The sequence below is a fragment of the Ascaphus truei genome, chromosome 19 (genome assembly GCF_040206685.1).
Source record: "Ascaphus truei isolate aAscTru1 chromosome 19, aAscTru1.hap1, whole genome shotgun sequence".
Taxonomy (NCBI): Eukaryota; Metazoa; Chordata; class Amphibia; order Anura; family Ascaphidae; genus Ascaphus; species Ascaphus truei.
In genome coordinates, this window is record NC_134501.1 from 5696931 (window position 1) to 5714092 (window position 17162).

At 47.0% G+C, this 17162-nt stretch overlaps 1 protein-coding gene across 2 annotated transcripts in view; it reads right to left on the reverse strand.

Moving 5' to 3' along the window:
- Positions 1-17162, reverse strand: part of PEPD (peptidase D) — a 130182-nt gene that overhangs the window by 110472 nt on the left and 2548 nt on the right. For both annotated transcript variants that reach the window (XM_075576372.1, XM_075576371.1), the window contains exons 2-3: positions 4373-4556; positions 2317-2444 (exon numbers count right to left, since the gene is read on the reverse strand). In XM_075576372.1, the coding sequence (XP_075432487.1) occupies positions 2317-2444; positions 4373-4556 (312 nt within the window). The remainder of the gene's footprint in view (positions 1-2316; positions 2445-4372; positions 4557-17162) is intronic.

Consider the following 17162-nt stretch of genomic DNA (forward strand, 5'->3'; position numbering starts at 1 on the left):
GGGGCGAGGGAGGAGGGGGCGAGGGAGGAGGGGGCGAGGGAGGAGGGGGCGAGGGAGGAGGGGGCGAGGGAGGAGGGGGCGAGGGAGGAGGGGGCGAGGGAGGAGGGGGCGAGGGAGGAGGGGGCGAGGGAGGAGGGGGCGAGGGAGGAGGGGGCGAGGGAGGAGGGGGCGAGGGAGGAGGGGGCGAGGGAGGAGGGGGCGAGGGAGGAGGGGGCGAGGGAGGAGGGGGCGAGGGAGGAGGGGGCGAGGGAGGAGGAGGAGGGAGGAGGGGGCGAGGGAGGATGAGGAGGGAGGAGGGGGCGAGGGAGGATGAGGAGGGGGCGAGGGAGGATGAGGAGGGGGCGAGGGAGGATGAGGAGGGGGCGAGGGAGGATGAGGAGGGGGCGAGGGAGGATGAGGAGGGGGCGAGGGAGGATGAGGAGGGAGGAGAGGGCGAGGGAGGGTGAGGATGAGGAGGGGGCAAGGGAGGATGAGGAGGGGGCGAGGGAGGATGAGGAGGGGCGAGGGAGGATAAGGAGGGGGCGAGGGAGGATAAGGAGGGGGCGAGGGAGGATAAGGAGGGGGCGAGGGAGGATGAGGAGGGGGCGAGGGAGGATGAGGAGGGGACGAGGGAGGATGAGGAAGGGGCGAGGGAGGATGAGGAAGGGGCGAGGGAGGATGAGGAGGGGGCGAGGGAGGATGAGATGGGAGGAGGGGGTGAGGGAGGATGAGGAGGGAGGGGGCGAGGGAGGATGAGGAGGGAGCGAGGGAGGGTGAGGAGGGGGCGAGGGAGGGTGAGGAGGGGGCGAGGGAGGGTGAGGAGGGGGCGAGGGAGGGTGAGGAGGGGGCGAGGGAGGGTGAGGAGGGGGCGAGGGAGGGTGAGGAGGGGGCGAGGGAGGGTGAGGAGGGGGCGAGGGAGGGTGAGGAGGGGGCGAGGGAGGGTGAGGAGGGGGCGAGGGAGGGTGAGGAGGGGGCGAGGGAGGGTGAGGAGGGGGCGAGGGAGGGTGAGGAGGGGGCGAGGGAGGGTGAGGAGGGGGCGAGGGAGGGTGAGGAGGGGGCGAGGGAGGGTGAGGAGGGGGCGAGGGAGGGTGAGGAGGGGGCGGCGAGGGGGCGAGGGAGGATGAGGAGGGGGCGAGGGAGGATGAGGAGGGGGCGAGGGAGGATGAGGAGGGAGGGGGGGGGAGAGAGGATGCTAGGCAGAAGTGACACTCCAAATCATGAGCAAATACCTGATCGCAGGGGCCGGAGGGGTGGCTGCATTCTGGTGCTGCGGCCCCCCAGCTCTCATCGGGCTACATCTTGTTTCTCACTATTGAAGCAGATCTCAGGAGCAGAGGTTAAAGGGACAATCCCTCCTAGCACCAAAATCTGCACCAGTACAAGACTTCTCTCGTCTCATGCTACTAAAGTAATGCAATTCAGGAATGGTGTGTTCTTGATGCTGAAAGCTAACCCCTTTAGTGCCTACAACACAAGCGCCAGCTTTCTGCCACAATGCTAAACATTTAACAATGAGAGCGGAGATTTCATGCCGCTTAACTTTGCATTAAATTCACAATGTCCGCATAATAAATGAGCCACTCTAAATGTGAATTAAACTATTGATTGCGATTCTCTGATTTGTGACCTGTTTTGGCAATGAGGTATGCATGGAAGAGGCAATCAAAGGGCGTTTGTTTGTTTTGTTTTATTAAAAAAAAAAAAACTGGATTGATCCCCATTAAATTTAATCTCCAGGAGCCCCCTGCTTCTGTAGATGCTTACCTCCAAAAAGGGGGTGCCGGTATCTCTCTGCTTTTCAAAGCACCGCGTCACGCGGGCCAAAAGGAAGCCGCGCCGGATGACGTCACGGCTTCCTATTGGCCCGCAGGGACGCGGGAGATTTGAAAAGCGGCCGTAATGTGAATCCTGCTACACAGCCGGAGTGGCTACTGGCACCTCCTAATTATCTGCAGAAGCAGGGTGTCGCTAGAGCTCAGATTAATGGGGTTCAGCTCCGGAGACGGCCTGCTTCAGTCCTGTGTTGGACGGCCTCTTTAAAACGCGTTGGCTTGATGTCCTATATACAGATGTGGCCAGCTTTACCTTACTCACAGAATAACACAGCTTCAATAGGATTCAGTGGCAGCGATAACGTATTAATATCACAAAGTATTGCACCATAACCTAACCGAGGTCCAAATACTGTTGGCTACATCCGTTCTCCGTCTTTTCTAAAAAATGATTTGCAGTAGCATCCGTTTACTGGTTGGGTTTTGCTCCCAGCACATGTTCCCTCTTAATAAACACAAAAAAGACAATTACACAGGCGAAAAGGCAGGAGTGAACAATTCTTACTTTCCCATCCAAACCGCGTAGCTGTCCGGAAGCTTTGGAATAAAAAGTATCGATTTTCCTGTATCGACGTCGATCGCTCCGTAGCAGCCAGATTCCGTTACTCCGAACATCCAGTGAAAGTAGGATTCCTACATTAAAAGTTACCAAAAAACGTCACTATGACGGCTTGTTGAGATTCGTATTATGGTACAACGAAGACGGTATATCATCGATTAAAATTATACATTCAAGTATGTATAAAACACATTTATGTATGGTATTTACCATTTTAAAATGGGATTAGGAACACAAATTAGAGATATAGAGATATAGAGATATACACACACACACGAAAAACAAGGCAGACAGTGCGCACCGGAGATAAGTTGTAAGTAAATGTATTAAAAACACACAACCATATGTAACTTACAATTGGGTAAATTACAAGTAGGTACAGTGCTGCGTTCCGAGTAGCAGGGGGTCCATAGATGGACGTTCCTAAGGACCTAGTCCCTAAGTCCCCGGACTAGCAACTCCAGGAAGAGCAGGGGCATGCACGCGTCGCAGCAAGAGATGCAAGAACGTGATGCCAGTCGTGAGATACGCGGTGCGTCAACAGCAACACCTCAACGCGTTTCGCATGTTTAACGTGCTTCATCAGAGGGAAGTGTTTTACGCTAGCAAGGCCTCACATACATACCCGAAGCAAGATACATGCGAAACGCGTTGATGCATTGCCACGCAGCGTATCTCGTGACTGACATCACGTTCTTGTGTCTCTTGCTGCGACGCGCGCATGCTCCTGCTGGTCCTGGAGTTGCTAGTTGTAGTCCGGGGACACGATGCACCAGGGTCTTTGGGACTTCCATCTACGGACCCCCTGCTACTCGGAATGCACTGAGCGCCTACTTTTAATTTACCCAATGCTGGGTAATGTAGCAGCATGGAGGAAGCTGCCCAGACCCTTATCAATAGCCCAGTTCTCGGAAATCCCACAGCCCCCCCCAAGCCGGTCAGGTCCCCATCTCCAGAGAGTGAATACCGGACACATACATGTCCAGTATTACCTCTATTTTTTTACTGGACAGTGTCCAAATACAGGACAGTCCGGTTCAAAAACTGGACACCCGACAGCCCTATAGGAAGCCTATATGTGTTACCCCTATAATGGGGGTGTGTGTGTGTGTGTGTGTGTGTGTGTGTGTGTGTGTGTGTGTGTGTGTGTGTGTGTGTGTGTGTGTGTGTGTGTGTGTGTGTGTTCAATACAAAACAATAAAACAAACATGATTTTCTTAAATCTTTAAAATGAAAGCTTCCTCTGAACTTCCAGCACTTAATATTGCAACGCTTATATCTTATGAATGCATCAAATTTTAAAATGTAAATAACGCTTTGGAACAGGCATGAGAAGTAAAAAAATAATAATAATAATAATAATAATAATAATAATAATAAAAAAGGCGATCAGCGCAGACTTCCGCTTTAAGAAGGATCATAGCATCGTTGGTTTTTATATCCAGATACGGAGATTTAAAAGGAACAGGACCTACAGTTTCTAATTAGATTAACTGAGCTAAGAATTAGCGTTTACCAAAACTAGTATTTTAAAGCAGAATATGGCAACCCTCATTTTTCTTTTATTTTACTTAATAGGTTTGAAGCCGGGAGTTTCCGTAGCCGAATTGCTTTAACTTCAGCTCCGGGACCCCCTGCTTCCGGAAATACCTCTGAAGGGGGCGCCAGTAGCAGCTCCAGCTGCGCTAGTTGTTGGTTATCAAAATGGCGACCTAAATGTCCCGTGGGCCAATAGGAAGCCAGGACATCATTCCTCGTGGCTTTCGATTGGCCCATGTGACCAGGGCATTTAAAAAGCTACAGAGCGGTACCGGCAGCAGCTTCGGAGTTAAGTGTCTCAGGGAGCAGGGAGCCCCCAGAGCTGAAATTAAAGAGGTTAATCTCTGGAGACCCCTGCCTCCCAACTATTGGGGGGGGGGGGGTGGAAGGGGGGAAGGAGGGGGGGGCACATGCTCCTTTAAATCCACATTTTATCACAGTGAATCAACCATCAGAAACGTACCTGACGAAAGAGGACACCGGTATCAGTGCAGTATCTTTGGGTTTCTTCTCCTCCTTGCAAGAGAACGATGGAACTCTTCTGAACATCCTTATTGATCCCAAGTCGCTCGCACAAACGTCTTCGGTTAAGGACGAAGAGAGCGGCTGGGACCTTCAAGGTTTCATTCCCCAGCCAATATGACGGACTGAAAGTAAAAGACTTTGCGGTCAGGGGGGCGGTCAGAGGGGCGGGGGGGGGCGGCATCTGATGTAACCAATAGATCACAGAGGAAAGAGAAACTGAACGGTGAGATCGTTTAACCCCCAAAGCAAAAAAAGTAACAACGGTTTAAATTGACCAGAATAGAAGGGGACAGCCCAAAGTACAGTACATGTAATAGAATTAAATTAACAGGGTTGAATTCTATCCGAGAGCTGTGTAACATTAAAGCAGAATTCCAAGCAACATGTTTCCTTTATTTTAAATAGAATTGACGCAGGGGGTGAATCGCGCTGATTTCAGTTCCAGTGACCCCCTGCTCCCCCAGATATTTACCTCTGTAAGGGGTTCCCGGTATCTCTGTGTGCAGTTTACAGTTCACACAAGGGATGATGTCACAGCTTCCTATTGGCATATATCACGCGGGACATTTAAGCGGACATTTTGATATCCCCAACTAGCCCAGCCTGTGGCACCTGCTTTCCTCAGTTCAGCTCCGAAGACCCCCTGTGCCAAACTTATTTATTTATGTGTCGTTTGAACTGCCGCTTTAAGGCAGCAATCCTCTCCTTTTATACCCAGAAGCCGAGCCTAGGGGCTCCACGGTCTCTAGCTACTTACTGGCATAACTTCCTGACATTTAAATCCCCCGTATCACACAGGCAAGAAAGCTGCGATGGATGATGCGTGGTGTTAACCTGCGTGACGCAGGAGATTTCATTCACCATTTTGTTTAACATGGAGGGCACTAAACGTCAGCACCTCATGAACCAGGGGGTCCCCAGAGCTGAACCCAGCTTCCCAACTCCTAAAAAAATAATACGAGTAGCTGGGATTGCAGTTTTAATTAGATTGGACTGCCCACTACAGATAATAATAATAATAAATATTTCATGTAACATGGTTAGTATTTTCTGCCCGCCTCTTCCCCTGTCACGTAAGGCCTTAGTAGTCTAGCTGTGACAGGCCATTCTGTGGGCTTTTGACCCCCCTCATGCTCCTCTGAGTGACTGAAGTGTGGTGGAGACAGAGAGACACAGAGAGAGACACAGAGAGAGACACAGAGAGAGACAGACACAGAGAGAGACAGACACAGAGAGAGACAGACACAGAGAGAGACAGACACAGAGAGAGACAGACACAGAGAGAGACAGACACAGAGAGAGACAGACACAGAGAGAGACAGACACAGAGAGAGACAGACACAGAGAGAGACACCAGCCCACATGGCTGGCTGGGCCTGTAAGATCTTATGCTGAGGACTCAGAGAGCAAGCACCATCCAGAGGCCTGGTATCCTCTGATGCACCGCAGTAACTAAGATCTACAGTGAATGCTGAATAAAGATCCCTTTTGCTTCATCATACTCCTGTCTGAGTGTCTGTCCCTGGGCAGGAGGGAAGAACTGTGCTTTAGTGGGGGACTGATCTCTGGACATCCTGGAGCCCACTACAGCTGGAGGCGCCAAGTACCATGAAGAACATCAGTGATCATCAAAAGCCTGTCCTGGTCTCCTCAACATCGCAGACGACCCATCTCTCCCGATCCTCACAGCTATGCTAGAACTACACCTTGTAGCAGAATAACATCTCCCAGAGGAAAAAGAGGTAGGGGGGGGGGGGGTAGATCAGAATTCAGAGCACTAGAAAACAAGCTTCAGATACCACCACTTAAGCATATTGGTGGAAACTACACATTTACTTACAATAGATCAGGAGTTTTACTACGCTAGGATGGAAGGAAGAACGCCTGTGACAACACTACATTAAAGAAACATACATGTACATAATCTTCAGCCCTTGGTTGGATGAAGGACTTTCCAATGATCTTCCGGTTACTGCGGCTGCAAGCCTCTTCACATAGCTTCAACATTTTCTGATATCCTCCCATCTTACTTTTGGACATTTGTTTTTTTTCAGCTCTCTTGGAATCCAGTCGAGTACCATCTTTATCCAACGACTGTCACTTCTTCTTGCGATATGTCTGGCCTACCGCCATGTTAATTTCTTCAGCAGTGAGATGTCACAGATTTGTTCGGTTTCAAACCCATTCATTTATTTTCCCGTCTCATTGGGTAACACTAAGTGTTACGTCTCTCAATACTTTGAGTTGTCTGAAGCTTCTGATTTTTTAAATTTTTATATACATAAATCAAATTGACAGTCTCGCTCTCTTGAGAATCGCTCCGCTTGTAGGCCTAACATCGATCAATAACACCTTTTGCTATTATTTCACAACACCACTTGAGTGCCAACTTGTTCATTCATTTAGGAATATTGAAAAGTACATTATCAATAATTATTATTGCAGAAATGGATTAGTTGTACTGGCTGGCACGAGAAAGACACTTCATTTATAAAAGTAGGCCTACACAATCTTTGGTTGAAGAATAAATTTTTTTAAAAAACCCATGAAAAATGTGATTGCTGTATATTAAGAATAAGCATTCTTAGGTAAGTGTCTGTTAGTTACTGTATGTGCCCAACCGAATCAACATCCATTGAAAACACCTATATAGGAATAGAACATAGTACAGTAGGGCCTCGCTTCTCGGCAATCCGCCAATACGGCGGTACCGAGAAGTGGGCCGCCATGTCTGCACATGCACAGAAAGGAGACGGCGGAGGTCGCGCATGCACAGAAGGGGGAGCGGCCGAGGTCACGCATGCGCAGAATGGGGACAGCCGAGTCTGCGCATGCGCAGAAGGGGTAGGAAAGACGGAAAATCGCCGGTGGACATAGCAAACGCTTTTCTGCGATTTTTGCTTTCCGGCGGCGGCCTAGAACGGAACCCGCCGTATGAGTGGGGCCCTACTGTATACCGAATACGGCCCTGTCTCCAGTATTGTATTTCCACTTGCCTATACTGTTGCTAGGTAATCCATTGCCTCGGCAACCACCCTTTCCCCCACCCCTGTTATATCCTCTTGTTTCCTTCAGGGGGGGCCTGCAGTTACTTCCTTTTAGAGTTTGCTGCGTTCTGTCCGGCCTCTCCGCACTGCTCCCTGTGATAACATTGTTTCTTACCTACGCCTTATTTTTATACATCCCATATGTGTTCCCCTCATTTCTGTGCATGTTCCCGCAACAAAACATCAGAAATTCCCAGACTGTGATAGGAATTGGGCCGAGTCCATAGACGGACAGGCCGTACTGAGGCGTGCGGACGCTCCGCGCTGAGCCCCTGCATCCTCAATGAGGATGCCTTGAGAGGGGGCTCACGCGAGCGTCCGCAGGCGTGCTGACGAGTTGGAGGTTTCAGCCGAGCGCCAAGCTGTTTTTCAGCGCGCTGTCGGCTGAAAACCTCCAATCACAGCACAGCAGCGTCAACGTCACGGCGCCGTGACAATGACGTCAGTGCGTCGCGGGCGATTGGCCCAGCGACGTCACTGCCCCGCCTCCAACCACCTCCCTCCGGCTCCCTTCGCGCACGCTGGCTCGCCTGCAAGTCCGTGCAATCGCGCTGACTGAAGCATGCGAGCCTCAGCGTTAGCGCGCCTCCGCTCTCCCCACCCCTCTATGGCCCGGGCCTTAGAGTCATCTGCCCATCTCAACAGTAAGTAGGGTTGCCAAGTAGCTTCTCCAAAAATACTGGACACAATGGTAAAAGGTGTGACGTGCTCGACACACACACACACACACACACATCTCAGCTCCATGCCAATTCCTCTTCTCCTTGGCCCCACCCCCAGACTACTGACAGCTACTCCAGATTGGCTGCATTACCCAGCAGCAACCACTCAGGATGGAGGCAGCTGTCCAGCCCCCTAACCACAGCCCTGCTCTCCCTGCTGGGGTGAAACACACGCCCCCTCCTCCCCCAAGCTGGTCAGGTCACTATGTCCACAGAGGTAATAGCGGATACATGCAAGTCCAGTATTACCTCTAATTCTTTACTGGACAGAAAATACAGAAATACAGGCCAGCTCTGTTCAATACCGGATACCTGGCAACCCTGGGCAAGCCTGGGATAGAACAAATACAAATACACAATTGTTAAAGATTGAGTATTTCAGTAGTGAAGATATTAACTTTCAACCATACAGTATCCGCCCCTCATATGGCTGTTGGCTTATCCGTGTGAGCAAAATACTCTTAGGTCAAGTCAAAGTTCAAACTAAAAACTGGACCACGCCTAGAAGTGTAGTGCTCATAACAGGGACCCAAGATGCTAGCACTCCAACTTCGAGTTTGTCGCTCCTGTACGGAGACACTCAACTTCAACATTCAGTGTGTCTGCATCAGTGAGGTCAAGGGCTTCAACTTCAGATGACGTTTTAAAGATACAATATATAACTGAACACTGTATCCCATCATTGGAGTGATAGTATATACAGTATACTATGAAACTAGAATTTCAGCCGAAATCTAAAACTATTGTACTCCCCCAAAAAAGATGTATTTATTTTTTTCTTTGGAAAAATCTTTACATCTTCTCATCGATTGCATCATCATCAATGCTTATAAAATAATAATAAAGGTCAGCAGCTAGTCTTGTGGCTGTCAGAACTTGCATATAGCTTCAGGCGTTTCACCCGTCTTCTAGATAACATGTGAAGGAAAAGTTGATGTTTACTCCCTTAGCATGAATGTTATGGAGTATATATCTAGTAAGACTCTAAACCCTTGAGTGTCAAGAGGACCTGCTACGCACAGACATGTGGAAGCGCTTTTTTTCTCTTTTAGATCTTGTGGAACGGATCCAACCTGTTTAGAAGTAGCAAATCCAACTGTTATTTCACTATGATTATTATGTCTGGTTGGGGATTATTATATTATTATTATTATTATTATTATTATACAAAGGACACACCACTAGACTGGTTTGAAGTTTCACGGCTTTATTCGTTTTTTATTTTTATTCTATTAAATAGTGATTCATATTATATATATTAGTGTGTACACACACGCACACACACCTTCCGTGCCCATGTTTTCCGCCCATTGTTGGCCTTCCTCATCGTTCCCCTATATGGTTTTCGGTAGTTCCACGGTTGTAGGGCTGGGGTGGGTATCCTCCCCAAGTTCCTACACACACTCTAATACAGAGTTTTCTTGGGGAGTTGCGAGTAAGAAAAAAAGTTTGAAATAAAAAAAGTTTAATGTTAATTTTAGAACCATGAAATTCCTTAATTGTACATCTAAGAAACTAGACTGAGGCAGCTATTGATTCTCACAAATGGCACCAATTCCACCATTAACGAAGAGGAGAAATGAATAAATCACATGTCAATTTGCCATGTGAAATGACGTGACGGGTCACATGTGTAAGGATCGCGCTCCTTGCTTACTCCAACCCGCGACCGGGTGTTCCGCTTCTCCTGCAGCACATCTCACCTGCCGGCGAATACCAGCATTCCATCTAGGTGCGGGCGCAGACCACACTCTGCACTAAATGCCGTCCCCGCCTCGAGGCTACGCAGTGACGCCACCAGCACGCACCCGCTATGCGCGGCACTCACATGCGCAGAACCTTCCTTGCTCCTCTGCCTTTACTACACCTGTTGCCGATTCCTCTGCCCGAGTATACACCTGTGCCATCTCTCCAGTCAACCACAGTGAGGCATACTCCCGAGTATGCTCCAATCTCATTGGACAATCTCCCTTTATATGCTCAGCTGCCACACTGCAAATTGGCTGAGCATAAACCTTCCCGCTAGCGAAGTGTTCACTGCTGTCATGCCTCTTCAGTCTTGTCCTGCTCCTTGTTCCCGACATTGGCTACTCTTCCGGACTCCGCTCTTCTGCTCTCCTGACCTCGGCTACGTACGACCATCCGCGCCTCTCCAATACTGACCTCGGCAAAGTACCACGACGATCCAGACCACAGCTAAGTACCTCCTACGATCCGCTACTCTCCAACACCGACCTCTGCAAATATTACTGACCATCCAGACATCTTCTACCCCGACCAATCTACACTCCAGACGCACCCACTCGGCTGTGGGTTGGCGTTATATCAAATGCCCACCTCGGCCTGGCAGCCACGCCTTGTTTGTGGTGAGCACACCGTTACAACATGACCCCGCAGCGTCATTTGATGCCAGGAACAGAGGGAAGGGGGCAGCCGGCAGGGGGGTAGCTGCAAAAGTTTGCGCACCCCTTGTCTATTCTACCTATACCCATCGGAACTTCAGCAGCGTGGAGTCTTACCCGAGATACTTATACAATTTGTACGCATGTTATATTTGTCATTGTTCTTTGATTGGCCACGCAGTACTCTACCAATCATTACATTTTTATTTATCTTAATTAAAATGATTTAATTCTAATTACAAACCTCATTGCTTCATAGAGTATATAATGCATATTCAGGGATCCTTTTCTCTTCCCCGAGCCTTGTTATGGATACCGCACAGGTGGCTCAATCAGTGGCTCAGTCAGAAGGACTGAGCCACCTGTGCTGAAGCAGAGTGAGCCTTAAAAACGGACATGCTGATGGCCCTTGAGTACTGGAGTTGGCCGCCCCTGCTCCATCCCTTTGAATTTCATGTCACTCGGGTCTCTTGTGCAGGATGTTTCTTAAAGTGTCTAGAAAGCCTATGAAACGCAAAATCTACTTGTATGTTACGAACGTGTCCCCTGCTTCAGCATTCGCTCAGTTCTGCCGATGTATTCGTAGCCACAGGGGCACAATATAAAACTTGTACATAAAGGTCGTAATGCAAAGTATAAATTCTGTTATTGGGCGGCTCTCATTTCTTCTTTTAGACCTGAATTTATCAGTTTCTAGGTTACATTAACACAAATGAGTGGAATATAGTTTTTACTGCTAAAAATTATCCTTTGTGTATTGACTTTTTTGACCTACATTTAGAGGTCAACAAAGATAGGAAAATGACTGCCAAGACATATATTAGATTGTAATCGTTACCCTACAGCTAATAGTGGACATTATGAGGGTTTGCAAGAAAAACATTCCTGTCTGCCAATTTAAAGAGGTTAAGGCAGAACTGCTGTGAAACTAGTGATTATTTGGAATCAAGCTACGGACTTGAAACAAAGATTTATAGAAACAGGCTATAATCATAGTGCTTTAGAACAAGATCTAATAAGAGCTAGAGATATGGATATAAATAGGCTTATTTATATCAAACCCAAGATTAAAAGAAGCCATATTAATTAATCTAATGTTCCATAACAAGATTTAACAGAGCTTCCGATAAAATAAGGAATATTGTGGGTAAGCGCCGGCAGATATATTACTCTGTGATCCTATTGTCACTCTTACCGAGGAAAATCTATAAAAAATTCAAAAAAAGCAAATGCATTGACAACAAATGTCGCCAAGCAAGATTAATTCAGTAAAAAACACAAACGGGTGATAAACAATGGTTGGAAAATAAGAAAAGAGAAGAATTTTTTTATGTCTTAACGGGTCCATCTGCCAGTTTGAAGATAGGTTTATTGTCTCTTCCAGGTCTAACAGAAGAAATTCTAGCTACCCAATAACAGAATTGATAAATTGCAGAACAACCGCTCTCTGTGTCCCTGTGGCCAGCAATACATCGGCACATGATACCGAAGCCGAGGACGAGCACGTTCGTAACAGGCGAGAAGGTTTCGCTTGGCATAACCTTTGTAGAGACTTTAAAGAAACATCATGCACAAGACCCGAATGGCACTATTGATGATAGAGGAGGTGATTGGACAAACGTTCAAAAAAAATGGAGACTTATTAGATTTTCAAGCTGCATCCAATGACTCCAGATGGTCTAAATGAAGATCTAGATTTGGTTTCCTTAATTCGAGATTAGTTCTGTATATGGATCAGTAGTAACAAGGAATGGGGAGGAGGTTTCTCTTTAGATGCAGTCTTTTAGTATGGGTTCTCCATTGTGAAATTCATTTAAACACCAACTATTCCTAAAAAAAAATATTTACCTTTATCAGACAAAAGTTGTTTTATTAATTGCTCCGTTTCTCCAGGTTTCGTGTTTTCTGATGGGACCACACAGGTATTTAAAGCATATCATTGAATTACAATACATTTGTGATTATATTTGTTATATGCTTCATCCAAATGTAATACACAAAACAATTTAGATATGCTTTACATATAATGAAATAGCGCAAGATGTTTTTACTATCGCAATGAATCATGGAATTGAGATAACGTATGTCTGTAGAATGCCTTTAAAACATGTCGGTATGCCGATGTATGTCTTTATTGACCAAATCGATTGGTCCAGACTTGTACACGACCTTGTGGGAAGCCCTTAATAAGTGGGCTCAGCCATGGTGGTGGTCATCCCCCAAAAGTGGCGATTCCACAAAACCTTTGGCGCAGCTGAAGTACAGCTAAAGGGTGTCAGCCGTTTGCTGATGTTAAAGCTTTTCTATTTAAATATGAAACTCACCAGCCCTTTATCCCCTGTACCCTTGAGCTCCTATGTCTGTTGTGCCGTGCTCCTTATCCATAATAAACACGGATCCATATCGGCTACGTAAAGAGACCAGTGTGCGCCTGTTAGTTATTCAGGAAGCAAAACAGTATTTAGAATAAAAACCCATTGAAAAGGGTTAATGGCGAAAGGAGCGGCTCAGCGAGTAAAGGCACCAACTCCATCAATGACAGGGAGTTTGAAGCAGAGGAACCCGGTGTCGGCTCCTTGTGACCTTGGGCAAGTCACTTTATCTCCCTGTGCCTCAGGCACCAAAAATAGATTGTAAGCTCTATGGGGCAGGGACTGTGCCTGCAAAAATTCTATGTACAGAGCTGCGTACACTGTCAGTGCTATACAAAGGGGAGTGGGGGACGACGACATTATTACAGTACCAAACCACAAACTTGTTTTTAATACTCACAGATTGAGACAAAAACTTGTAACATTGATTTTTTTTTTGTTGTTGCAAATTAAACAAGACAGGCAAATGGAGGAAAAGGTTTCCCGCATCCCACGAGTTAGCTGCCGCTGCCTAAAACTATTAATACGCGAGTAAAAAAAAAAAGATTAAAATCTATGGAGGGATGAAAGTCTTGATATTTAAAAAAAATCAGAACGCTGTCTTTATCCGACACCAGCCGTGTGTTAATGCATACGCAGCAAAATCAAAAGCAATAAAGCATGTTGATTGGCATTTTACAAGTTTATTGATTCATACATAAGCAATTCAATTAGTAACTTATTGAAAAACAGGCAAACCCTTAATTGGTCTCTCTGCTACTTAACGCCTTCACTGCTGGACAGGCAAGCGACCCACTGGAAAACAATGGATGGGGGTCTCTGTGCAAAGTCTCCCAGCTGCAAATTTAGGGCACAATTTTGGTGAAAAGGGACAAGAGATTTATTAAGAAAAGTGTCCCCAATTACTGCAACAAAAAATTAAAAAGCACAATTTTGGGGGGGAGGTGGGGTATATCTTCTTGCCTTAATGGCTACAAGAGGAAGGGGGGATCCTGTGGGATTCCAAATGCTGCTCCTGTTTGGAGGGACAACTGCTGGTTTCTGTTAAATTAACCATTAAATCTCCAAGCCAGAAATACTAGCCCAGAAGAACAGTACAAGGAGCTTTCAAAATAATTATTTATCCCACGGGCAGTACAAAGGACTCGGGGCCATCCCTTAAGGTTGGAGGAAAGGAGATTTCACCAGCAACAAAGGAAAGGATTCTTTACAGTAAGGGCAGTTACAGTGTGGGATTCATTACCCATGGAGACTGTGATGGCAGATACAATAGATTTGTTCAAAAAAAAGGTTGGACATCTTTTTAGATAGGAAAGGTATACAGGGATATACCAAATAAGTAACATGGGAAGGATGCTGCCCAGGGAATAAGCCAATTGCTAATTCTTGGAGTCACGAAGGAATCTATTTTTCCCCTTATGAGATATCATTGGATGATATGACTCTGGGGTTTGTGTTTGCCTTCCTCTGGATCAATAAGTAAGTATAGATAAAGGATAAAGCATCGGTCGTCTAAATTTAGCATAGGTTGAACTTGATGGACGTACATCTTTTTTCAACCTCATATACTATGTAACTATGTGGCAGCCAGACCAGCCCTGGCTCCTGCAGCCGACAGAAAGCCGAGACGTCATCGGTAAATTGGGGGGGGGGGGGGGGGGGGAGTGGAGATACTTTAATAAATGCGATGCACTTTTTTGGACCTGTTCCGCAGCCGAAAAACCTTGATAGACACTAAAGATCCAGGACCTTCAAGGTGCAAAAGGGTTAATAAGCATTCACATTACTCACGCTTTGTCAACAAGATTAAAAAGGCGAGTATTCAGCCGGCACTAGGCGAGCAAAGGTTTAGGCGGCAATTCTACATCGTACAAAGCAGCCGGTCAGGACCATTCCAGCTAAAAAAAAAATCCCCATGTACTGCGGAAACGGCCGGAATAACCGCTTTATTGGGTTTAATGCAATCAACGTTTTGGCTTCCGGCGGCGCCTTGGTCAGACTGTAAACAAGGCTCACCACATGTGGGTCTAAAGAAGAAATGTGCCCAATATATACACCCCATTCTATCCAGGGCAAGGGCACACAAATCTATGCGTTAACAAAAGAGTATACCTCCCCCAAAGAAGAAAATGTCACCCACGACACTGCCGCCTCAAAACGAAAGCGCCGCTGCGCTGATATTAACAGAGCCCCTACCAGCACGCCACAGGCCGCCCTCACCCGTCAGAGTTTCGTCACTTTGAAGTCAGGGTTTAATGAAAAGCTTCCTGTAACAACGGCAGCCCGGGACAATTAAAAACAATGCGTCTATCACGCCGTCGACAAACTGCCCTTGCCGGTTAAATAATGTGAGCCGATTTACGCCATCGTCGCTGATAAATTTTAGTCCAACAAGCCGCTGCCGCTAATTTTCGTGGCGGCGCACAAGGCTGGGGCCAGAATGTAGGGAAGGGAAGAGAAAGGATGGATTCCAGATTCAGGTCGTCAGCTGTGCAAAAAAATAAAACTAGAGGCAAGGCCAGCCCAGCGCCCCAGGCCTGACAGGTAGGGTGACCAGATGTCCCTTTTTTTGTTCTTTGTCCCGATGGACCTAAAACCTTTTTTTTTTTTTTTTTTTGGTGCAACCAGCCCATGTGCCTGCACCACTGGATCACGCCATGTCGACGGTGCAGCCTGAGAAAAATATGGTCGCCCCGACGAGCCAATTGGGAAATCGGGATCTTGGAGCACGTGATGAAAAAGGAAGAACGCGTTTGGTATATCTCTTAAGGGTATATATCATTGTTCTTTACCTTGTGTGCAGTTCAAGGGGAGTACAGAAGGGTACATATACAATGAAATACAGAGCATTGTGATACACATACATGTGTTAACATCCATATAGGCTAAAATATCAGCCAAGAAATTAAAAATAATATACATATTAATCTAAAATATATATACAGTATTTTGTGACCACTCAGGCACGTTGCAGGATCTTTGCTCTCACATTAAAGCCAGGAGGCATAAGACTCTATCGGGAGGTTTATTATTAAAGGCATAAAACAAAGCAACTATAAAAACTCCTTGATAAAGGACCCGTGGGTCCGAAACGCGTAGGAGGTCCCTGTCTGTGTCCCCCAAGGGGGTGAATTTGTCTCTCACCATGCTGCAATAAAGAAAAGCTTTTTATTCCACACCTGGCTCCCTGGCTGTGCGCCATTCGTTTTTTTCTACTGGATGTCCCTGGATTGTGGATCCTTCTTGGCTTGCACGCCGGTAGAAGAACCCTGGAGATGACGTGAGTGGGGCTTATTGGCTTAGACTGTTATAGTTGGGTTTGACTGTGGTCAATATAATACCTACAAGTCCTTATTCTGCCTACCCACTCCCACTGGTATCTCCATGTGTCATTAATACTTATGTTATTGGATGGAGTTGCTGCGGGTTTGAGCACCCCAACTCCTTCACATAAAATAAAATGAATAGCTCCTCTCTGAGCACTAACTACACAGTACCCATCTTGCCCCTAACTATCCCGGATGGCTGCCCCGTTAACCGGTTACATAAAACTCAGGGATAGCTGCATCACAGGCAGTACAACAAAGGCTTACTAAATTGTCCTTACTTTAGGCTCCTGAGGAAAGTCTATCTCCTATGCCAGGCACATGCTCTGGGCAACATGACTTCCTCCTGGCTAACCTTGTTCACGGCTGCAGAGTCCTGAAGCTCCCAGGTACATCTTTTTCACTTGTTCCATGCAGCCTTCATATATTTTAGGCACTTTTTGATATTTATTAGTAGAGTCTATAGCACACTATTAATTTTTAAGCATTAGCACTGTAGCACAATTATCATTTTTTTTGTAAGTGAATTGACAGTTATGTTTCAACTAAAAATGGTTAGAGAGATTATTTTACAGGTGGTCTCAGGAGCTGAACCCCATACATTTCAGCTCAGGGGACCCCCTGCCTCCTGACATACAGATCTGTATGGGGTGCAGGTATTGCCAGGGGCCCGCATGAGCAGCCGGCAAGTGCCACTGCACTATGTACACGAGTGCCGGAATGCCGATTGGGCATGCACAAAATTTTGCCCATGGCCCCCCCCCCCCCCCCCCCAATGTTTAGCTATGCCACTGGGAATTTCTGCAAAGTTTCAAGCTCCTGCGTCACGTGGGCCAATAGGAAGCCGAACCTAATGACA